This window comes from Hibiscus syriacus, unplaced genomic scaffold, assembly GCF_006381635.1.
Source record: "Hibiscus syriacus cultivar Baekdansim isolate YM2019G1 unplaced genomic scaffold, ASM638163v2 tig00110940_pilon, whole genome shotgun sequence".
Taxonomy (NCBI): domain Eukaryota; kingdom Viridiplantae; phylum Streptophyta; class Magnoliopsida; order Malvales; family Malvaceae; genus Hibiscus; species Hibiscus syriacus.
The window spans coordinates 1,993,000-2,018,300 of NW_024062923.1; the positions used below are offsets into that span (position 1 = coordinate 1,993,000).

At 36.1% G+C, this 25,301-nt stretch overlaps 2 protein-coding genes and 2 pseudogenes across 2 annotated transcripts; 2 read left to right on the top strand and 2 right to left on the bottom strand.

The window, feature by feature from the left end:
• The first annotated feature begins 533 nt into the window (after positions 1-533).
• On the top strand, positions 534-6,018 carry LOC120147408 (alpha-mannosidase 2-like). Its single transcript, XM_039160783.1, has 5 exons — positions 534-583; positions 624-1,241; positions 2,100-2,249; positions 2,534-2,566; positions 2,927-6,018. Exons 2-5 carry the CDS (start codon positions 666-668, stop codon positions 5,654-5,656), a joined length of 3,489 nt encoding a protein of 1,162 aa, XP_039016714.1. The 5' UTR covers positions 534-583; positions 624-665; the 3' UTR covers positions 5,657-6,018.
• A 336-nt stretch (positions 6,019-6,354) lies between these two features.
• On the bottom strand, positions 6,355-15,361 carry LOC120147600 (annotated as a pseudogene).
• Positions 15,362-16,458: 1,097 nt separating this feature from the next.
• LOC120147393 (zinc transporter 5-like) lies at positions 16,459-19,494 on the bottom strand. The gene is given in 3 exon segments (XM_039160768.1): positions 16,459-17,160; positions 17,163-17,486; positions 17,558-19,494. Coding segments are annotated over 3 exon segments (2,574 nt in total). The 5' UTR covers positions 19,461-19,494; the 3' UTR covers positions 16,459-16,813.
• Positions 19,495-21,320: 1,826 nt separating this feature from the next.
• Positions 21,321-23,132, top strand: LOC120147657 (annotated as a pseudogene).
• Positions 23,133-25,301: the final 2,169 nt, after the last annotated feature.

A 25,301-nucleotide genomic window follows, 5' to 3' on the forward strand; every position in this document is an offset into this window, starting at 1 on the left:
AGCAAAGAAGATCAACATAATAATAAATAAGTGTCATAGAGGTATAATTATTAAAATCTAAAAAGAAAAATTAAGAAAAATCAAATATATAGTATAAAAAAAATATCGACAAAAACAATTAATATCAATTTTAATGTCCTCATCCATTAATAAAAGTTAAAAGAGAGGAATCAACCACATATAAGGTAAAAGAGAGAAAACTCCAACTCTAACCGAAAAATAATTTTATATTTTTCATCAGCAGTGATCCGAATAGATTTACATTTTGACATTATTACTATATAGTTTATGAAGGGATAAAATGGTAGGTAGTAATGGTATTCAATGACAAATCATGTACCCAATAAAAACAACACAAATCAGTGTCTTTTTATTACAAATTTTCTATATAGATCTGCATCTGTTAAGAAGGGGAAAATTCCAAATTTTCTACCTTAAATCTTGAAAAGTCCGTCTAGACGTCTTGAAAAGTCTTCAACAAAACACAAGTTACAACCGTAAATTTCTTTCATTTGTCAAAAAGAAGAAAGAACTTTAGCATTCCTTGAAGTTCGATCCCGTTACATGAAGACTAGGCTTTGATATAAAAACAGAGCAAGAGGGCCCTGTTTGGAAGAAGGGAAAGCAAAAGAAAAAGGAAACAGAGGAAGAGAAAAGTCCAAAACATGCCTTTGTCCTTCTACCTTGGCAACACCCGCCGCGGCGGAGGATGGGCTCAGTCATTGCTCCCTTCGTCATCACCCACCGTCAAATCAACCCCCAAAGTTCACGCCTCTCGGAAGTCACGAAAACGGACGGCTCTGATCAACTTCTTGCTCACCAACTTCTTCACCATAGCTCTTTGCCTTTCCTTCATATTCTTCTTCTTAACTCTCCTTTTCTTTGGAATCCCAGGACCCATTTCATCCCATTTCAAGCCCCCATCCGTTCCCCGAAGGATCACGACCCGGAAACCAGTGACCCCGAAACAACCCAGGTTGAACTCGACCCTAACCGGTGCCGCCGTCGATATAACGACTAAAGATTTGTATGATAAAATTGAGTTCTTGGATAAACCTGGAGGGGCTTGGACACAAGGGTGGAAAGTTAGCTATAAAGGAAATGAATGGGATACTGAAAAATTGAAGATCTTTGTGGTACCTCATTCTCATAATGATCCGGGGTGGAAATTCACTGTGGAGGAGTATTATGAGAGGCAGACAAAGCATATACTTGATACCATTGTACACACTTTATCAAAGGTGAGTTCTTTCCCTTCTTTTTAATAATTTTTTGGGATTTGAGGAGGTTAAATTTCGATGGGTTTGTGTTAAGATGGTTAAATGCTTGAATAAAGTTGGAATTTGATAAACGGTTAGCTTGATCGGTTCATATATTTATTGATATTTAGCGTTGAGCGAATTTAGAGATTTGTTCATAGTATCCACCAGGTCTGGAGCTAGCTAGTGTTATTATATTTCTGCCTTTTTATTGATATTTAGTGTTTAACGTAGTTAGAGATTCAGTGCTGAAGAAAGGTGAACTGAATGAAATAATGGGAATGTTCTTATCTATATTTGCCCGTCCATAGAAATGAAATTTCAGTTACCCTTCCGATTACTTTGGAAAGTAAAGTTTGATGTTTATCGGATCTTTGTTAACTTGATTCGGGTTTAAGTGTCGGATATTGGTATATATCTGATAGAACATGTTCAAGTATCCCTAATTTATTTCATATTTTCGAAGCTAATATGCATGAAACCATGTTCAAACAAACATGAATTCTTTAATAATAATCAATTGTCCTAATAACCTTAACATTAGAGTATTACTGAAGTAGATATGGGAATCATTATCCGAAGTTAATGTCGGTGAACTCAGTGGATCGTGTTGTGATAGTTTAATGTAGTTTTAAACCTTTTAGTTCAAGGCTGATTTATATCTTGGAATATGCATATTTCACACAGATGATTTTGAAATTCGTGTTCTTTTACCTTTCAAATATACATGAAGTATGCATTTCATTCTCACAATTTATATAACTAATGAAACCCAAACCCAAATTTTCGTAACCATGTTACCAAACATAGCATTAATGTCTTCTGAAACTGTATTCTCAGGATCCTCGGCGAAAGTTCATATGGGAAGAGATGTCCTATTTGGAAAGATGGTGGAGAGATGCCTCGGAGGATAAAAGGGAGTCTTTCACAAATTTGATGAAGAATGGTCAGTTAGAAATAGTAGTAGGTGGCTGGGTTATGAATGATGAGGTATGCCTATAAGCTCTTATAATCCGAGAGATTCCATGCATTGTACTTCGTTATAGCCACTTACATTATTCAGAGTAGGGTGTGATTGTTGGATACGGATGTGTTCAACATGCCTATATTCAATTCATATCCCAATACCCCATGTTCGGATATTTTTTTTTTGGGGGGGAAGGGTGTCGGACATGGGTTCTTTAACAAAAATAAATAGTTGGAGCAAAATAGATATTATTCCCTGTTATGTGGTTTTCATTTGGGTTTAGTGACCTTTTGTTTTCTTGATACAGGCAAATTCACATTATTTTGCTATAATCGAGCAGGTAATCCTGGAACACCGTTTCTTTGTTTATTGTACTTGGCTCTATGATACCTTAATCTCAGAAGTTTATGCTATGCATTGATCTTGTGATTTTATGTTCATGTCAATGATCATGATTCCATGGATACCATGTGTGAAAATATCAACTTTACATAAATTTATGGATTCTCACTAGAAAGATCCTCTAAAAACCAGGGTTACACATGCATTTGTTGAAATCCGTTAAATGATCTTTTTCCTTGCTTGTCTATTTCTAATTTGCATCAATGATGAACAAGTTTTATTTCCCATAGTTTTATATCATTGAAAATTCTATGAACCCGTGTTCTTTACTTTGATTTTCCGATATTTGTAAATGCAGATAACTGAGGGAAATATGTGGTTGAATGACACCATTGGGTTTGTCCCGAAAAATTCCTGGGCAATAGATCCATTTGGTTACTCACCTACCATGGCTTATCTCCTCCGCCGTATGGGGTTTGAGAATATGCTTATTCAAAGGACACATTATGAGTTGAAGAAGGAACTTGCTTGGCATAAAAACTTGGAATATGTCTGGCGTCAGAGTTGGGATGCTGATGAAACTACCGACATTTTCGTGCATATGATGCCATTCTATTCATATGATATTCCTCATACTTGTGGACCGGAGCCTGCAATTTGTTGTCAGTTTGATTTTGCTCGTACACACCGCTTCTCTTATGAACTCTGCCCGTGGGGACAACATCCTGAAGAGACTAACCAGGAAAATCTGCAGGAGAGGGCACTAAAACTATTAGATCAATATAGGAAGAAGTCAACCCTATACAGGACTAATACACTTCTTGTACCTCTCGGAGATGATTTCCGCTACGTCAGTGTTGAAGAAGCAGAGGCTCAGTTTCAAAATTATCAAATGATATTTGACTATATCAACTCCACTCCCAGTTTAAATGCGGAAGCGAAATTTGGCACTTTGGATGACTATTTTCAGACCCTTCGAGAGGAGGCTGACAGAATAAACTATTCCCTTCATGGAGAAATTGGCTCCAGTCAGATTGGCGGTTTCCCTTCTTTATCAGGTGACTTCTTTACATATGCTGATAGGCAGCAGGATTATTGGAGCGGTTATTATGTTTCAAGACCTTTCTTTAAAGCTGTTGACCGGGTACTAGAACAAACGCTTCGTGCTTCTGAAATGTTAATGGCATTCTTACTTGGTCATTGCCAGAGACCACAATGTGAAAAGTTGCCGATGAGGTATGCTTATAAGTTGACAGCTGCAAGAAGGAATTTAGCTCTTTTTCAGCATCATGATGGGGTGACGGGAACTGCTAAGGATCATGTTGTTCTCGATTATGGAACTCGGATGCACACTTCTTTACAAGACCTGCAGATTTTCATGTCCAAAGCAATTGAAGTTTTGCTCGGAATTCGCCAAGAGAAGTCTGATCTGACCCCTGCGCTGTTTGATCCTGAACAAGTGAGATCTAAATATGATGCTCTGCCTGTGCGTAGAGTAATCAGCACTCACAAAGGAACAGCACAGTCGGTTGTATTCTTTAATCCGCTCGAGCAAACACGAGAGGAGGTTGTGATGGTAGTTGTTAATAGAGCAGATGTTACCGTTTTGGACTCAAATTGGACTTGTGTTCAAAGCCAGGTTTCTCCTGAATTGCAGCATGATGAAAGCAAGATTTTTACAGGCAGGCATCGCCTCCACTGGAAAGCTTCCGTTCCTGCGATGGGTTTGCAGACATATTATATTGCTAACAGCTTTGTCGGATGTGAAAAAGCTAAACCGGCAAAACTGAAGTTCTTTTCAAAATTGAGTTCAATTCAGTGCCCTGCACCATATGCTTGCTCAAAAGTTGAAGGGGATACTGTTGAAATCATGAACCGGCGTCAAGTTCTCACCTTTGATGTCAAGCATGGTCTGTTGCAGAAAGTAACCCACAAAAATGGTCCGCAAAATGTTGTGGTTGAAGAGATAGGCCTTTACTCAAGTTCAGGAGGTGCATACCTTTTCTTACCGGACGGGGATGCTCAGCCTATAATTCAGCCTGGCGGGCATTTGGTTATCTCTGAGGGACCATTGATGCAAGAGATGTACTCTTATCCTAAAACTTCATGGGAGAAAACACCCGTTTCCCATAGTACTCGCCTTTACAACAGAGGCACTACAGTACAGGAGTTTTTGATAGAGAAGGAATACCATGTTGAGCTTCTTGGCAGGGATTTTAATGACAGAGAGTTAATTGTTCGATATAAGACAGATACCGACAATAAAAGAATTTTCTACTCTGACTTGAATGGCTTTCAGATGAGCCGGAGAGAAACATATGATAAGATTCCGTTGCAGGGAAACTACTACCCCATGCCCTCTCTTGCTTTCATGCAAGCGTCAAACGGCCAGAGGTTTTCGGTTCATTCTCGACAGGCAGCTGGTGTGGCAAGCCTTCGAGAAGGGTGGCTAGAAATTATGCTGGACCGTCGTTTGGTGAGAGATGATGGACGTGGTCTTGGACAAGGAGTGATGGACAACCGAGTCATGAATGTGGTTTTCCATATCCTGACGGAATCCAACATTTCTTCAATTTCAAATCCTGCCTCGAATACTCCTCCACAGAGCCCGTCTTTTCTTTCTCATCGTGTTAATGCCCAATTGAACTATCCTTTACATGCATTCATTGCCAAGAAACCACAAGAAATTTCTGTGGCGACACACCCAAGATCCTTTTCTCCTTTAGCTACTCCCTTACCATGTGATCTGCATATTGTGAGTTTCAAAGTCCCGCAACCATCAAAATATTCTCAGCAGCAGCAGCGCGGAGATCTTCGGTTTGTCTTAATGTTGCATAGGCGAAAGTGGGATTCTTCTTTCTGCAAGAAGGCCCGTTCTGGATGTACAACTGTGGCCAATGAGCCTGTTAATCTGTTCAACATGTTCAAAGATCTTGCAGTGTTGAATGCGAAAGCAACATCTTTAAATCTTCTGCATGACGACACAGAGATGCTAGGGTACACTGAGCAATTCGGTGACGATGGACGTGTAATCATCCCTCCCATGGAAATACAAGCATACAAGTTGGAATTAAGGCCACGACAGTGAATGCAGAGGGCCAATTTAACAGCTACGTCCCTACTGATGTGGATTGAATGGAGTTCGTGACAAATGTATCCCCACTGTCAACATGATCATGGTTTACTCATTATTAACTCTGTGCTCTGCTACTTCATGAAATCTCAGACTGATTCCAACCTCAAGACTAGATGAAACTTTTCAGAGCTCGTTATTTCTCGGGACAGTTGGGTTTCCTTCATTGAGCTACAATATGATGATAGTTTTGTAAGACTGAGAAATTCATTTTTCTGGTTTCGTTGCAATATCATAGGTTTTCTGAATTTAAGAATCAAGAATGTGCCAGGATTAGTTCAGTGAGTTCCAAATAGATAGAGTTGCATATTATTGCTTATTTGAGAATGATGATATATAATGCACAGTAGCCTTTTTTTTCTCTTATTTTATGTCTCTTAAATGAAAATGGTTAGACCTCGAGTCTAGAGATGTCTCCATGATCTTTCTTTTAAAACACAGTTGGATCGAGTCGGGTTTTTGCCAGCCCTGCCTTAAATATTTCCACATGATACCTGCCAGTTATTGATAATCCAAACCTTATAAGAACCTCATTTTCTAAAAACCATCAATTTAAATACTAATCTTCGATACATTGATAGTAATCCCGGAAAAAAAAATTCTACAGGACACAAAATCTATATTCCGAAACAGTGGACCAAACTAAAATCAATCAAGAGAGCTCTTCAAGGTTTTTTGCATTCTGAATTTGAGAACATTCTAAACTTCAAATCGATAACTAAAAACTTTTATCTTCCATCACAAGTTTTTGGTTGTAAAACTATTCAGCAGCTGTACTTCAGTCTCGCTTATGCCCTTATCGTTGCCGTTGCAGATATTCTTGACGGTCATTTTTCTTTTCCACTGGCTGAAAATCAGGAAGGCCACGAGAAAGAGGCTCGCAGAACCTTTCCACCGTCACAAAATGATTTCATCTTGCACGCTTAAGTTAAGGGTCTTATTCGGAAGAACAATACTATTGATCACAACAACTTCATCTTCTACAATTACAGCCTCTCCTGCAACAGAAATTAAACTAAAGCTCAACATTTCTTCAAGTGCATCAGAGATTTTATCTGCTAAAAATAGATTATACTAAACCATTTAGAAATTTAGTTGTACAGAAAAGTACCAAGGATAGTAACTCCGAGCTTTGCATTGTAGTCTCCATCAGCCTGGAAAAATAAGGTCAAAAATCAGCCAGTTCAGAAATTTTTAGTAATTTCCTTCAACAAATTTCTATCTAGTTTTCATATAATCATCAATCAAGTTCTATACTCCACCAAGGAAACGGTTCATGCATGCTTCGATTATAAACAATACTAATTGAACACGGTGTATAATATTGTATCGATAGAAGGGTACAGAGCTTGCCTGGACACGAGACCGCTTCCCTTTAGACGACTTCCATCCAACAATAGAATTAATAACAACCGCATTTTCCTGCCGGGAGAAAATACATCAAATTATACTTTTGTCGAGTGAATAAATACTAGCACAGGTTCAACACAATGAAAATTGTGATTTTCCCCCCCAAGCATCAACTTCCTCACCTGAACCTCCACATCATCCAAGACGATACAACTTATAAGCCTTGCCCCAGCTCCTATACGAACATTTGCCGAAATAGAGACATTGGGGCCAATCTGTTCATGAAAGCGACTTAGCACTTAGTTCCATGATTGGGCAACAAACATCGAGAATGCTCGAATAAAAAAGACTAACTGGATTACCTTTGCGGTCGAATGTACTTTGGCTGAGGGATGCACATAAACATCACCAACAATCAAAGCACTTTTAGTTCCATCTCCACCAGCCAATAGATCAGGGGAGGTAAACCGAAATTGAGCAAGATAAAGACCAGAACATTTTAAAGACATCCTGTATGGATAATGACAGATTTAAAAATGGAGAAGAATCAATGATAACTCGTCAAAGAAAAAGAAAAGAAAAGCAACATCAATCCCTAACATTTTACCCTGGAGTCTTGATTTGTTCCCAGAAATCCATAGTTTCATATGTATATAACTGCTTCTTTCCCGCAAATGGGGACAAAATATCTTGATCCAATCTAACAAAGTCGAGGGAAAAAGCCCTGGAGGAAATAGATATAGGCATTAAGATTGGAACAGCGGCATTTCACAACAAATAAATGCGCCCAAAATGAAAAAGATGCCAAACATTTTCTTAGGAGCAGAGGCAATCAAAAAGTATCAAAGACTAAAGCGTCTGATCTCGACCTTTTTACGAAAAATAAAACCGCAGCTATAGTCTATAGATATTTGAGAAATAATGTTTCAGATCATTGTGCAACCTGAGGAATATGTGCAAAAGGATGTTTTCTCGTACAGGAAAAAAATCAATCGTAAAGTTACAAATAAAATCAAGATGTATGCAAAAGTATGTCATCTATCGTCCTAAATATTTTAAAGTAAATCAGTAAAAGATAACTGTTCAAACACAGAAAGACTAGTGAGTAAGTCTATTGAAAGAGACAACCTTGTCGGAGAGTGCAGCGTCTCAAAGCTCGAAAAATGGCGAAAATTAGCTGCAATACAACCAAAAAGAAGCAACCATGTAAAAGCATGAAGACTGCAACATGCAGCAGGTGCGCCCCCCCCAACCCAAAAAAAAAGAAAAAAGAAAAAAGAAAAGCAATATTCAATGATGCATATTCATATCTTCTGCAAGACCATACAAAGGTTACACCATGCTTGTTAAGGCATCATAAACTGTAATTATGAACATATGTACAACCTTGGTCTCCTCGATATGTGTAGACTTCCTGAATGGCAGTGAAGATATCGGGAGTAAAGATGTAAACTCCACAGTTAATTAAATCGCTTACCTGCAATCCATCAAATGTAAACAACAAAGAGAAGTGGCTAGCTTAGGACTATTAACAAACTAGAAATTCCTCATACAAAATAAGTGAAAGTTTACATTTGCACCGTATACGTACAAAAGTCTCGGGTTTCTCAGTGTAGTGAAGTAACTCTTTCGTGATTGGGTCAGCAACCAACTCGCCAAACTGGTTAGCTGTTTCAGCAGAAACCTGGATGGGAAACAAGAAGAAAACATCAAAAGAAGACCACATCAAAGAATAAAGTTTTTGCAATTAAAGTAAATTATAAAATCAATTTACAGATAATAGAAAATTGAAAAAGAAACTTTCCTTGATTACTAACACCGTTCCCATCCCACCGTATCTTTTGTGAGCCTCTGCAGAAACGAGCGTCTAATTAATGTTCAGGGAAGCAAGCTTGGAAGTGTATAATTATATGAGTAACAGGAAAGTTACCAAGCATGTCTGTCAACGGAAAACTGCAACAAACATCACAATTTAGCAAGAAGATGTGAGACTGCACAAAAAGAACACATTATGAGAAATAATTCAAAGCATCTGCACATCGATTTAGCACTGTCTGAGAAGTTATAAAGGACCGAGACTCAGAACTTCGAAGGGAAAAGGAAATAATAAAACACTAAAGCAAAAATGAGAATGAATGAATACAAAAAGGAATGCAGAATTCAAACCGGGTTGTCTTCCATGATAATATTTCTAAAGTAATAGACGCCACCAGCTGAACCATGGGGTTTGTCCTCTTTCAAGTATCTAACTCAATCAATTTGAAAACCAAAGAAAAAGATAATATAAGTGAGATCCATCATAGAGGTAAAAAGCTTAAAATGAGAAAAAATATTATTGCGGAAGACGGCTATCGGATAGAGTAAAATCGCAACTGATAATTTGAGAAAATAAAAATGAAGATAAAAGAGACAAAATTTACGTGGAAAACCCCTAAAAATTTAGGGTAAAAACCACGGGCAACGGTAGAAGAATTTCACTATGAGAAAATAGAAATTACAACCTCTCGATCTACCAAGGAGAAAACAATGATAATTCTCTCTAGATAAAAAGGAGAAAACAACTCTCAAGAAACTCTCTAAAATCTCTCTAGTATTGGAAGAAAGCTAGAATGCTTTGGATGAATTTGAAGCTATATGAGCTATGGTATTTATAGTTGAAACTTAAGGACTAATCTTATAAATACCCTAAATTACAATGACTAAAATTAATTATCCCATTACCCAATTTCAACAAAAATTAGGTGCCTAATTTTTGACTTTGACAAAGCACCATTTGGTGCCTAAATTATTTGACTTTTAACAATCTCCCACTTGAAGATTTGATTGGAATAATCATATCTTTACACCATTCTTTCTACCTTGTACCTTCATGTTGCTTACGTTTCTGACAGGCCACAGGAGGATCGACACCAGGTAAATTTATCAGCGTTGATCGCCTTCGTCATGAAATCTGCTATGTTGTCTTTGGTATGGATCTTCTGCATATCTATTGTTCCTTCTTCCACCTTTTCACGAATAAAATGGTACTGAACTCGTATGTGTTTTGTCCTTGAATGAAATGTTGGATTCCTTGCTAGATGCAAGGCGCTTTGACTGTCACAAAACAGAGAGACATACTATTGATTGTGCCCAAGCTCCTCCAATAGCATCTTCAACCAAATTGCTTCTTTACTGGCTTGTGTAGCTGCTACATATTCTGCCTCTGTTGTGGATGTAGCCACAATTGATTGTAATTTTGAAACCCAGCTTACAGCTCCACCAGCAACTTTGAACACATATCCTGTAGTAGATTTGCTTTTATCCAAATCCCCTGCATAGTCATAATCTACATACCCATTGATTAGTAAGTTTGATCCTCTATAACATAATGCAACATTTGAGGTCCCTTTGATGTATCTCAGATCCTCTTTACTGTATTCCAATGCTCTTTGCCTGGATTCGCCATGTATCGACTAACCACTCTCACTGCTTGTGCAATGTCTAGTCTTGTGCATATCATAGCGAACATTAAACTTTTCACTGCTGATGTATACGGTACTCGAGACATCTCCATCCTCTCTTCTTCACTGCTAGGACTCATACTGGAGGATAATTTGAAGTTAATAGGAAGAGGGGTAGAAATTGGCTTACAATCTTGCATGCTAAATCGTGACAAGATTTTCTTCAAGTAATTCTTTTGTGAAAGCCAAATCTTCCTATTACTTCTGTCTCGGTGAATTTGCATCCCTAGAATCTTGTTTGCTGATCCCAAGTCTTTCATTTCAAATTCCCTAGCCAGTTGTGCCTTCAATTCTTCAATATGATCTTTGTTGGGTCCTGCAACCAACATGTCATCCACATACAACAGCAATATAACAAAATCGTTATCACCAGACATCTTGAAATAAACACAAGGGTCTGCATTAAGTCTGTTGTATCCAAGGCATATAATGAAGGAATCAAATCTCTTATACCAACACCTTGGCGCCTGCTTTAGACCGTACAGAGATTTGTTCAACCTGCAAACTAAGTTCTTCTTTTCGTCTTCTTCAAAACCTTCAGGTTGGAGCATATAAATCTCTTCTTCAAGATTTCCATGAAGAAAAACTGTTTTAACATCTAGTTGCTCTAGATGTAAGTTCAATGTAGCACACGTTGCCAAAACTACTCGAACTATTGTTAGTCGAACCACAGGAGAAAATATTTCATTGAAATCAATACCTTCTTTTTGAGCATATCCTTTGACCACCAGTCTTGCACGATACCTCTCAACTTGATCGTCACCATTTCGCTTGATTTTGAAGACTCATTTGTTACCAATTGGCTTCCTTCCTTGTGGTAGTGGCACAAGGTCCCATGTATTATTTTTATGAAGGGCTTCGATTTCTTCTTGCATCGTCATCATCCACAGTGAAGCATCTGAGCCGTTTATTGCCTCCTGGTATGTTGATGGCTCACCGTCCTCTGTTAAAAGGCAGTATGCAATATTACCTTCTATAACATAATCTGAGTGCCAATTGGGACATCTTCTCACACGATCTGATTGACGAGTTGTTGGAGCTTCAGAACTCTCTGGTTCTTGTTCATCATGTGCTGGTTCTGCTTCAGAAGAATCTCCTTCTTCAAACTCTTTTTCCACATGTATCTGAGTAGTCTCTGACTTTTCAGCGCTATCATCGTCTTCTTTTCTTTGTAGTTTATCTTCTACAAAGATAACATCTCTACTGATGATCACTTTGCGGGCAGTGGGATCCCACAAGCGATACCCCTTTACTCCATCAGCATACCCCAAGAATTTGCATTTCCTGGATTTTGGATCCAGCTTTGAAATTTCTTGGGAGTTGTACATCACATACACGACACTTCCAAATACATGAAGGTTTGAATAATCAGCTGGTTTACCAGTCCACATCTCCATTGGTGTCTTCAGCTCTATTGCAGTTGATGGAGCTCGATTCACCAAATAACAGGCGGTATTGACTGCTTCTGCCCAGAATGATTTTTCTAGGCCTGCATCCCTCAACATTGCTCTTGTTCTTTCTAACAAGATTCTGTTCATCCGCTCTGCCACTCCATTTTGTTGAGGACTGTTCGCCACTGTGAACTGTCTTTTGATGCCTTCTTTCTTGCAAAAGTCATCAAATTCTTCGCTTGTGTATTCTCCTCCATTATCTGTTCTGAAACACTTGATCTTATTTCCAGAATCAAGTTCCACCCGCGCTTTGAAGTTTTTGAAAGTTGAAAACACATCTGACTTCTTCTTAATAGGGTGCACCCAACATCTCCTGAGTAGTCATCAATAAATGAGACAAAGTATTTTGCTCCACCTAGGGATGTTACTGGTGCTTGCCATACGTCAGAGTGAACCAATTCTAGAACACTTTTGCCTCTAGAATTTGATGTGTTGAATTTCAACCGGTACTGCTTACTTGTTATGCAATGCTCACACAAAGTAAGTGATACATTTGTTAAGCCTGGAAGTAGCTTTTGCTCCACAAGGACTTTCATTCCTTGTTCTGACATGTGTCCAAGTTTATTATGCCATAGCATTGCAGAATCTGAACTACATGAGGCAACAGAGGCTTCTGCTTCTAACAATGTCTTTCCCTTCAGCATGTACAAGTTTGCAGCTATCTTTTCACCTTTCAGCACCACAAGCGCTCCACGGAACACCTTCATGATTCCTTTCCGTGTTTCAATCTTGCTAGCATTATTATCCAACAATCCGTAGGATAATAAATTTTTCTTCAGACCTTTCACGTGCCGCACATCTCGAACAACTTTAATTGTTCCATCATACATCTTCAATTTGATGGTTCCCACACCAACGATCTCTAAGGCATGATCATTGCAACTATACACAGATCCTCCTGATACAGGTTCATAATGATGGAACCATTCTCTTCTTGATGTCATGTGATATGTCGCTCCCGAATCAATGAGCCATATATCTGCAAATCTTTTTCTGTCTTCCATGGTGGTTGACGCTTCACAACATAGAGCATCTCCATCATCTGAAGTGTTTGCGGTATTGCCTTGTGGATTGGAGTTTTTATTTAGACTCCAACAATCCTTCTTCAAGTGAACATTCTTTCCACAGTGGTAGCACTTTAAATTCTTCTTGCTCCTCGACTTCGATCTACCATGTTTATGATTGCTGCTTTGGCCACGTTCTGTTGATCTCCCTCTCATCGTTGTCAACGCTTCTGCTTGTTGCAGATTTACTTGTCTGTCTTCCTTGTTCTTGCGCCGATTTTCTTCTTGTAGAACAGCAGCTGCAACGTCATCGAAGACTAGACTGGTGACATTACTGTTTGTCAAGTTGATGATGAGTTGATCGTACGAATCCGATAGACTTTGAAGTAGAAGTTCAGCACGTTCTTGTTCTCATATTTTACAGCTTAAGGATGTAAGCTGAGAAAATAAAGTGTTCAGTGTATTTAAGTGCTCCGTCACTGAAGTAGATTCTGGCATACGGAGAGTGTACAATTTTTTCTTAAGGAAAATTTTATTGTGCAACGATGTGGCCCTGTACAGTTTGGTGAGATGATCCTATATCTCCTTAGCTGTCTTCTTCTCCTCGATACTTGACAATACTTCATCTGCTATTGCTAGATGAAAGTTTGTCATAGCATTTCCGTCCATTTCGATCCATTTGTTGTCGTCTGTGAAATCTACTGGTCTTTCGCTGATAGCTGCTAGACAACCGTCTTTCCTCAGGATGGCCTTCATCTTCAATTTCCACAATGAGAAATTTCTCCCATTGAACTTTTCAATATCAAATTTCGTTGCCATTGCTTCGTTTTACGGATAACTCCCACTATTTCACTATCGTGAATAGATCTCTGGAACCTTCAAAGAATGGGTAATAACTTCTTACTTTCTTATGTTGGAGGATCCACTTTTTGGTGGCAACCACAAAGACAATAAGCAGATATTACACACTCTAATCTAGCTCTGATACCAATTATTGCGGAAGACGGCTATCGGATAGAGCAAAATCGCAACTGATAATTTGAGAAAATAAAAATGAAGATAAAAGAGACACAAAATTTACGTGGAAAACCCCTAAAAATTTAGGGTAAAAACCACGGGCAACGGTAGAAGAATTTCACTATGAGAAAATAGGAATTACAACCTCTCTCGATCTACCAAGGAGAAAACAATGATAATTCTCTCTAGATAAAAAGGAGAAAACAACTCTCAAGAAACTCTCTAAAATCTCTCTAGTATTGGAAGAAAGCTAGAATGCTTTGGGATGATTTTGAAGCTATATGAGCTAGGGTATTTATAGTTGAAACTTAAGGACTAATCTTATAAATACCCTAAATTACAATGACTAAAATTAATTATCTCATTACCCAATTTCAACAAAAATTAGGTGCCTAATTTTTTACTTTGACAAAGCACCATTTGGTGCCTAAATTATTTGACTTTTAACACTTTCAAGTATCTAACTCAATCAATTTGAAAACCAAAGAAAAAGATAATATAAGTGAGATCCATCATAGAGGTAAAAAGCTTAAAATCAGAAAAAATATAATAAATCAGTGCACTAATCACCTCACTGGTATTTTCAACTCATTAGAGATCGAAGAGACATATAATGTAAACTCTCTCCTCATAAAATCCAATTAGAAAAATTTGAGCCAGGTTCGGTATCTATGGAACAAACAAAAACAAAGGCATGGAAAATCAATGAATATTATCATTATGATTGAAATTACAACAAAAAAGAAAACATTATGTTCCTCAGAGGCTCAGACTAGAGAATGAGTGTGATACATGTCCGACCTGAAGTTCTTTACCTGAAGTTATTTTCATATATTTAGATAGTCATACTCTAGTACCAATGTCTAAATATATGTTAATTTGTAGGAATGACCATAGGACAAACTCGTTGAATCATGGAACGTAAGATCAAAATAACAAAAAAGATAAAATAAAGCGACAATTTGCTTTGAAATTTATATAGAAAATTAATTAGAGGGCAGTGAAAATAGTACCCGTTTACAAGCAGAAATTGGGTGATGAACCATTGGCTGACCTGCTAACGGCAACAAAGGTTTTGGAGTATTGAATGATAAAGACCTAAATCTAGTCCCTGGAAGAGAGAAGAAAATCCAAGTAAGAAAAACAACAATCCTCAAAATCAAAACCCAACGAGAAAATCGCCTGAAAACGAAGAAGACAAAGGCTAAAGTTGTTACCTTTGGTGGGTCCACCAACCATGATCACAGCAACCACTTTCTCTTCCGAAATCTCCATTTACAAAACCCCTAGATCTTCTGAAATAAATCCTTAGTTACAGAGAAGATAGGGAAATAAAAAATAGTCAAGTGAGATTTGGTTCAGTTCAAATCTGGGATTTAAGTTTGGTTTGGACACTGAAAGGAGTTCAATTGGTTTGAGTGACAATCTTAACTAACTTTGTTCAGACCAAATACGATGTTGTCTGCCGCCCCGTTTCAATCTACAACCGTTTCAGCTGCTCCATTGACTCAAAGTCATATCAATGTCTAAATCACTGCTAATTTGGTTCAACCGCCCAATTGTTATTTAAAAATTATTCTGTATTAAATAAATGTATCTCTTTTTTACTAATTTTTTTTAGTTTAAATGATAATTTATATTTAGGGATGTATATTTGACCAGGACCTTGATTGGTTCCGACTTAATTTGACCGGTTAAATTTTTTTTTTTTCAGAAATTTATGTTCGAGTCAGAATTTTTTAAGAGTATGATTGAATAGAGTCAGGTTCAAGTTTAAAGTGGAAAAAAAATTGACATAACTCAACATAGTATTATAGTTATATATATATTTAGATATAATTGTAATAATATCTCTTTTTTTCCTTCAATTAGATCATTATTTTATTTAATAAAATAAATTATATATATATAGGTCAAATTAAATGTGAATTTTGACCTAAAAATTGATCAAATTTTGAATCAAGTTAAACCCCCTTAAACTTAGGTCAACTTGTACGAGTGAAAAAAATTAATTTTTAAATCGAATTCAAATAAACCAAAAACCAGACTCATCAAACCCAAGACCATCCATATTTATACCAATGGGATTAGCTACCATGTGTTTTTATCACTTTAATTAATTCATTATTTATCGTAATAATTATTAAATGCGTTAATGGATTAAGATATTATTAACATGAAGTAATGAATGATATTATCTGTTCGGTGTGAAGTTAAATCCTAAGCATAGAAAAATTAAATTCCACCAAAATGAACATCTAATTAATTGTATTTAAAAATAAGTTGGGCTCTATTAAAAAAAAGTTGGGCTAAATACCGAATAAAAGAGTCTATAAGTTGATATCTCATTTATGGACTGTATGGTAGGTTTCCCATCCATTAATCTCTCAGATAAGGAAGTTGGTGAAGGATAAAATAAAGAAAAGGATTGCAAATCACACAAAAGGAAATAATGTAACACTGCTTGTTTCATTACATTACCAATTAAATATTTTTGTTTGGATTTCAGTCACCTGAACCTGTGAGAATTTAACAGTCCTCTTTAGTTCTGAAGACACTGCCCCTGACCCCATCTGCAACAAATATATATATATACTTTCCTTTCTATTCCTTGATGTAAAACATGGATGCTGAACTCGGCTCTTATGAGTATATGAATGCTCCAAGATAGAACCGAGAAAGCCGCACTCCTTAACAACAACATATCAATCGGAGCAACTGTTGACTTTGATTATGTTTAGATTCAGTCCTACAATGAATGAGCTACTAGTTTCCATGCTCATCAGTTTACTATTGTTCCACACATTCAACTTGCAACGTCAAGTCCTTGATTCCGGCATCATGTAAGATATGCGACACTCGTGATTTCATAGCAGCCTTGTCAGTTCCTGCTGCTATGTGAAGGTGAACTGTTCCAACGATATCCGAGTTTGTAAAGCTCCATACATGCAAGTTCTGAACACGACGCACCCCTCTCATGTTTGTAATATCACTGATGGCCTTCTTCAAACCCTGTTCCTGCGCCCTTGGAACTCTTTGAAGCAGAATTTCAGCCGTGTTCCTAAGCAATGGGATAACTGATGATATAATTAAAACTGAAATGAATATTGAACATGCAGGATCAGCGACAAGCCATCTTTGTACTTAATTAAGAGGGTCGATACAACAACCCCAACACTTCCCAAGGTATCTGCCAGAACATGCAAAAAGATTCCCTCCATATTGTGGTCTATGTGTCGATGCTGGTGCTTCTGCGGTAAATGACCTTTAGTTTCGGAAGAGTGTGTATGGGAGTGCAGGCCTTGATCATGATGGTGGTCATGACTACGAGCATGATCATGTTTAGGTCCATGGTCATGGTGATCATGATGATGGTGGGCATAATCATGGTTGTCATGAGCATAAGCATGAGCATGATCATGTCCATGGTCATGGTGATCATGATGGTGGGCAAAATCATGGTTTTCATGACTATGACTATGAGCATGTTTATGTCCATGGTCAGGTGATCATGATGGCAGGCACAATCATCTGGGGCTTGATTGTGATGATGATCATGGTGGCCATGAAACTCGTGTTTCTTGTGATCTTCGCCATGGTGATTGTTGCTGCGATGTTGGTTACTGTGATGGTGTTCATGGCTGGAGCAAGAATCATGACATCCATCGGAAACATTTATAAACTCATGATGTTCAACATGACTTTCATGATCATGTGAATGTTGATGATAATGGTCATGAGAGTGGGAATCAGAATGTGAATGCAAGTGCGAGCATGATCCGCCATGTGCATGATGATGCTCCTCATGAAAGAATATCAAACCGATCAAATTGACAAGGAGCCCTCCAATAGAGACAGTTAACAGACTGTTGGTTGATATCTCTTGAGGATCCAAAATCCTCTCAAAGGATTCCAATACAATTAATGCCCCAACTAGAACTAGAAATACTGCATTAGCATACCCTGATAGAATCTCAAATCTGCCTCTGCCATAATTGAACTGACTATTAGCAGGCAACCGTGAAATATAAGAAGCATAAAGCCCAATAGCCAATGCCGCACAATCAAACAACATGTGACATGCATCTGATATCAACCCCAAACTATTACTCATGAAGCCAGCAACAAATTCCACAACCATATATCCAGTATTAATCAACAGAAACAATGCAATTTTCCGAGACTTTCGCTCACTCAATATATGTTGAATAGGTTTCCATATTGACATATTAGAAGTCTCCGAAGATTCCATCCCCAATTCAATATAACTCGTATAAACAGGATCCAGCTCTCGAACAGCAATGTACAGCAACAAGCCGCACAACAACAATCCTGAGAGTGATAGCTCCTCAAAATAAAACAACTCCAATATAATGGTACAAACGAACGTAACCACAAACTCCCTCCGGAAATCCTTAGAACTCATTAACTTATCATCATCATTATTGAAATTCTCACTCAAAATCACTCCGAAGACAACAATGTTCACCAAAGGCCAACCTAAATTATCAATAGAAATATTCCCTCCTCCTTCACTTTCATAAACAAAGAAACTAACAACAGCAGGAACAAAAAGCATAAGTGTAGTGAAAAACAATGAAATCAATCGAACCCTTTTTGGACCAAGCTGTCTAATGCTCCCCCAGTCCATAGAAACCTTCTCATAACAACCTAAAAACCCTGATAAAAACGGCAATAACATAGGCCAAATTCTAACACATCCTTCTCTAGGATACATGGAAACCCCAGTCTTATTTAAAGGAAAACAATCTACTCTATCCCAACTTAGAGATAATAGCATCAATCCAATAAATAAAAAGCAAAACCCAATGAAGAGAGACCTTTTCTTCGGGTTTTTCTCCTTGGAAAAAAGCCTGCCAGCAAGGTTTCCGGATAGTTCAGCTAAGATCATAGCAGCTGTGCCACAGTATCTAAGAGCTTGGAACCTGAGAAGTAAGATAATCGACAAAAGGAAAGACTTAGAGAGTAGAAGTTTGAGCTGAGAGTTGGTGAGAGAATAAATTGGGAAATTAGAAAAATTTCTGGGGCTTTTTTTAGAGAAGAGAGTAAATGAGAGAGAGAGGAGGAAGGTGAGGAAAGAGACGAGGAAAGAGAAAGGGAATAGTGAGAAAGAATGAGAAGAAGAGCGGATGAAAGGGAGGAGAGAGTAAAGAGAGCGGAGGGAAAGGAGGAGGAAGAGGAGGAAAGAAAGGGAGGTTTTCTTTTGGGAAGAGGAGGAAGCACTGTAAGACTGGAGGGAAAGGCGGTGTTTCGAGGGAGTTGCAATTGGGGTTGTGATGGAAGAAGGATAGGAATACGAAGGGTAAGATATCGGGGTGGGTGTTTGGGTTGTGAATCCGGTGGCTCGTGGAGGGACGGAGAGGCGGTTGGGACGGTGGTGGTGGTGGTGGTGTTGATGGTGATCGTGATCCGCCATTTTGACTTGTTCCCTATTTTTTCTTGGGTGATTTGGGTTCAAATTCCTGGGTCTGACTATAAAAGAGGGGAAAAACTTTATATGCAATAAAAAAAAGAAACCTGTCCAGTTAGAACTACAAAACTAACAGGTGTCATTATTTCATTGGAGATCCTAGCGAAAAGGGCCCAATGAAATGCATGTAAATCTGCCGAGGCTGAAAATAATGACTTGGACTCGGTCATACGGAGACTATTCTTATTAATTTTTTTGGCCAAAGATTATTTCTATCTCTAAGGGTCTGTTTATTTCTCGTAATTCTAATTACGGAATTAGTTTTTCTCGAATTCTCGTATTTATTTTACGTAATTCATTTTTTAAAAAATATTTTCTCGTGTTTGTTTCACGTAATTCGTTTTTCGGAAAATATTTTCCTGTATTTGTTTCACGTAATTCGTTTTCCGGAACGTAATTCATTTTCCTAGTAACATAATTTCCTTTGTGTTTTCTAGAAAATGACTTACAGATTCATTTTCCGTAAGTCATTTTCCGAACTTTTCATTTCAAATAATAAATACTCAAAATAATTTTATTTTATGAATTTAATATTAAATAAAATATTTTAATATTATTTTCATCAAAATATTATTTATTAATTTATTAATATTTATAATAATATAATATTATATTTTTAATTTTATATAAAATAATCAATTATATTATAATAATATAAGATATTATATTTTTATTTTAATAATATATAATAAAAAAATTATATATTTAATAATGAATAATATTATTTATATATTTTAATAATATTTTAATAAAAATATTTAAAATATACTAATTAATATTTTTAAAATATAATATAACACTATTACTTTAATAAATAATTTATAATATTTATAATATTTTATTTCACTAAAATATACAAAAATTAATATTTTTATTAATAAAATTATAAAAATACTATTTAATAATAAATAAATTATTTTTAATAATAAAAAATTTTTATGATAAATAATATTATTTATTTTATTTAATATTTGTAATAAATAATTTTTAAAAAACTCTTCAACTAGTGAAAAAAATGTTTAAATAACATTTTCCAAATATCATAAAATATTTTCTAGGTGTTTTTAAGAAAAATGTAATTCATTTTACGGAAAACATTTTCCGGAAAACGTTTTCCAGAAATGTAATTCATTTTTCAGAATTTAAATTCCATTAATTCATTTTTCAGTAATTCAAATTGTAGTAATTCATTTTTCGAAAAACTAATTACATTCAAATAAACAAACCCTAAATGTATTAATATTTTCAGAATAACCTATTTATTTGATCATTCATTTATTTTATCATTTGATTAATTTTTTAAAATTATATTTTACTTTTATTTTAATCATAATTATAATATAATAATAATATTAATCCTCAAAATTTACTCATTTTATTAAATTAATTGTAATTCAACATAATTTTATATTTAAAAAATCTATTAATTCAACCTAACATAAAATCCCAAAAATCCCAAAATCCTTCTACTAATTCTTAGTTTTATCCAACATCATTGTTGTACTGTCTGCTCAGCTATCATTCTTGTCTCTACGTCGTATATCATCATTCAGAACTGACAACCACCGAATTCAACCAAATCAATCTCAAGCTAATCCATTTCAGGTTCAAATCGATCTCCTACAACTCATTACAATATATACCATGTTTGCAGAACTACAATTATTCACACGTTTAAGCATCTAGGATTGAAAATGTTGGGCAAAGTTGAAGACTTTGACGAAAGATACAATATAAGAATTAAGAACCAATAATACTGTTCCATATCATGTGCCTCGCAGCATAGGATTACAACATACCTCATCTTCTTTCCTTTCCCAATGCGATAAATTCGTTGCCTTTTCCCATACTCGTCTTCCAAGTTTAAAACTTCGTATCTAGATACAGATACTGTCGAGTCGACTTCATATTCATCTTCTTCTGTCAAAAAATATTTAAAAAATGGAAAACAAAGGCTTCTTTTACTGCTTTATGGTCTTGTTTTTTCTGGGTTTTCAAGGAAGTGTAGATGGAAGGTTATTAGCTGAATCAAAACCTGATAGAGATGCTGCTGCTGCCTATGCTCGTTGGTTGGTGTCGCAGAATTCTTGGGGGATTTTAAAGTAAATATTTTCTTCTTCCTTTCTCTTTTTGACTATTACGAAACGATTGCTGTTCTGATTCTTGTTTTGGGATTGTAATATGTAATTTGGATTCTGTGTTTTGTTTTCTTTGTTCTTCAATTGTTTGATTAGATGACCCAATTGATTGTTATTGTTGAATTTTGGATTTTAGTTCTCAAAAGATGAAGCTTTGACTTCTTTTTTTTGCTCAAAGATCAATCATTGAATAATCATCTAATCCACAAGCAATTAACACTTGTGTTCTTGGTTTAACTTATTTTTCATTTAAATTTTGCAGTACAATATCAATTGAATTGGGAGGGTCACCATTTGGGTAATTTTTTCTCATTCTGAACACATTCGGTTCCTTCCTTCGGCTTATGCTTGTATTTGGGACCCTTGGTGGTAACAATCAACCATCATGCCATTGAAAAAGCATAAAAATGCTCTTTAATCATTGATATGTAGTTTATGTACCAATCTTTGAAAATTCACATGGTGTTTTATCTTTAGTTCTCCTTGAGATGCGTATTTGCAATGTCATGACACACAATTATACAGTAGGTCTCTCATTTTCGAATAAAACACTCGGTATTTAGAGCTACTTTTATGGACGTGTCAAGAATGTTAACTTGTTCTGCAGGAATGTTGTTTCATTCAGTGACGGGGTACCCGGAAAAAAGCACCGGCGTCCCGTATTTCTATTTAACAACCCTTGATCCAACAGCTAGAAATGCATTAAAAGACCATCGGTCTTCACTTACAATCAGTGAGTATCCGCTCGGAACATGTGGCAATGCCGACCCAGAAAGCCCTGTGTGTGCAAAAATCACACTGACGGGAAAGGTACATTGCTAAATCCAGTTTTCTTTCACCTGCTTTGAGCTTAATTTGTTACATAGTGTGTGTGTGTATAAATAAACTCCCGAGGTTGTTCTAGTTCTTCGAGTTTGGTTCATTCACGTATTTATAAAGATTAAGTTCTGTATGTTGATCCGAATCATACGACAAGTGATACCTTTTTACTACTATAAGGGTTGGAAGGATAAAAAGAAAGAATAAACAGGAGAACGAAATGAGCTTTTTAATGATTTCTAAGCTAATTTCATTGTGCCGTATGGTGTTTTAGTTGGTACTCCTTGATGCAAACTCTAAAGAGGTGGAATTTGCTCGAACTGCGCTGTTCACAAAGCATCCAGAGATGAAAGGTAATTCTTAGCCCTTGTATCTGGCAATATCTAGATATGAATACACCAATATTCAACAATACACTCGAGTCGGAGTAACTTATGTTTATTCTACTTACCAAGTTTTGCAATGGTGGGAGTGTACAGGGTGGCCTAGAGATCATGATTTCCGAATTTTCAAATTGGAGATGGAAGACATCTTTATGATTAACTGGTTTGGTGGCCCTAAACCTGTAACAGTTGATCAATACCTCAAATACCATACGTGAGTATCAAAGCTGTTTGCTTTGCTTATATATTATATGCTAATTGATTTTTCGTCCCATTGATATACAGGAACAAATTTACCATGGATAAGTGAAACAGCGGAACTCCATGCTCTTACATAAGTGAATGAAAACCTGTAAATGAATCAAACAAGTTTTTGTATATGTATTGTTTATGGTTCATGTTCAAATTTCAAAGAAATAAAATGGTCATTCAACTATTGTTTCCAAACCATCTTTAGTGTCAATAGCTTCATACATAAGCAGGGAGAAGGGGCCTTGGCCCCCAAAATGAAAAAAAATACAGTTTAAGTCCCTTAACAATTGTAAAGTTTCCGGTTAAAGTTCTGAAAAAATTGTTTCGTGGCTCCACAAAATAGTAAAATTTCAATTTAATCCTTGAAAAATTATAAAGCTAATATAATGGTAAAATTACATTTTGCCTCTCTAAAAAAATTATAATTAAAAATCAGCCCCTCCGTTCTTTTAGATTCACCCATGCTTAAATCTATTATGGTCTCGATTAAGTTGGGTTTTGTCGGTTGTTAAAATGCATAATCGAGTTGGTTCACTTAATCAATTTATTATTATTTTTAATTATTTTAAATATAGATATTTATGATTTATTTTTTAATTGTTTTAAATATATTTTTAATTTTTATTTAAGAAATATAAATTGATTCAGCTTAGTCCGATATGAGTATGAAAATTAGTTGGTTCAATTCATATTTGGGATGATGGCAGCATGAAACTCTCATCAGATTTGTAACTCAGAATTCATATTAAATATTGATGACAATATTACCACTGAAAACTACACACAAAAAATCATAAATATTAAAAGAAAAATTCAAAGTTAAAGCTTAAGTCTGACAACATTCATATTTTGCAGTTGGTGATTATAATATTTGGAATTCAGTGTGTCCATATATATGATAAAAAAGAAGAAGAAATTCTTTGATTCAGATCAGACTTAAAACTCCTTTTTATACCTGAAATGCTGGACAAATTAGACTTTACAGCTAAGGCTGAAAGTGAAAATATTAAATGCAGTAATTACGGATCATTTGAACATTGAAAAAGCATCTGCATCAGGAATAATAATGACTACCGTATATTTCCAAGATTCCAGTCCAATTGACCCACTTCTAACATGCCTCAGAATTCCAACTTTTTATTCTCAACAAATAAGGCATTTACAAGACGAGCAACCCACGATTGCCCCAACAGATCGGAGCTAGTATCCAGTTGCTGTAAGAGAAGCCAACATCGGCGGCCACATTGTTCCAGGAGAACTTGTTAACCCGAGGCTCATTTGTTGAGTCTGAATGGATTATTTTTTCTCTTCTGATGCACTACATGCCACCTATGAGCAACCACCACCTAGGAAAAAGATCACCCCAAAAAAAGAAAATAACTTTACAAGAAATTTATTAGTTGTTGGGGAAACTTTCAATTTGTTTGAAAAAAAAACACTGTTAAATTTTTTAAAGTTAAAACACTATTAAATTTAATTAATATTTAAAACCTAGGGTTAAAGCATGCCATGTTTAAAAGCTAAGGGATGTTCATGGATTTTGATAATCTGCCTCGCTGTCTCCTCTCCCCCTCTCTCGTCTGACAAGAGAGAGAGAGGAGAAAAAACCATGAATCTTGTTTGTTTCAACGCCACAACCAAGCGGCAATGATAGTGTTCCCTTTCTTTCGTAATCCTCTCCATCGCCATCATTGTTCCCAGTTCCCACACACCTTTTTTATCATTATCACAAACCCTTCCACTGTCTTCTTCAAAGCATGTCAGCATCATTTCATCAAAACAAAAAGCGAGAAGAAGAAGCTCAGAATCAAAGGCTAAAGGACATGTTTTTTACAAGAGATGGGTGGAGAGTTTATCAAAGAAAGAAAAGCAACAGATAGCTTTTATTCCCAGCGATGATGGCTCTTTCTTCTTCTACTACTCTTTTGTGAACTTTCTTTTGGGGGAATCAAGCATCTTGGTCCGAAAATATTTGCTCCATCCAAGCAGATTTTTACTTTGTTTCCTATAGTTTGGGAAAACTTGTGTTCTTCAATATGTTCTGTAAGAGATCTCTCTACTTTCTGCAATTCAATCTTTCAATATGAACTACTTTGTGAGCTTACTTTCTGCATTTCTTCCAAGCTCATCTGTTATATATTCAACTGTTTTTATGCTTTAAGATTTAACAAGATAAAATAGTAAAGGTATGGTAA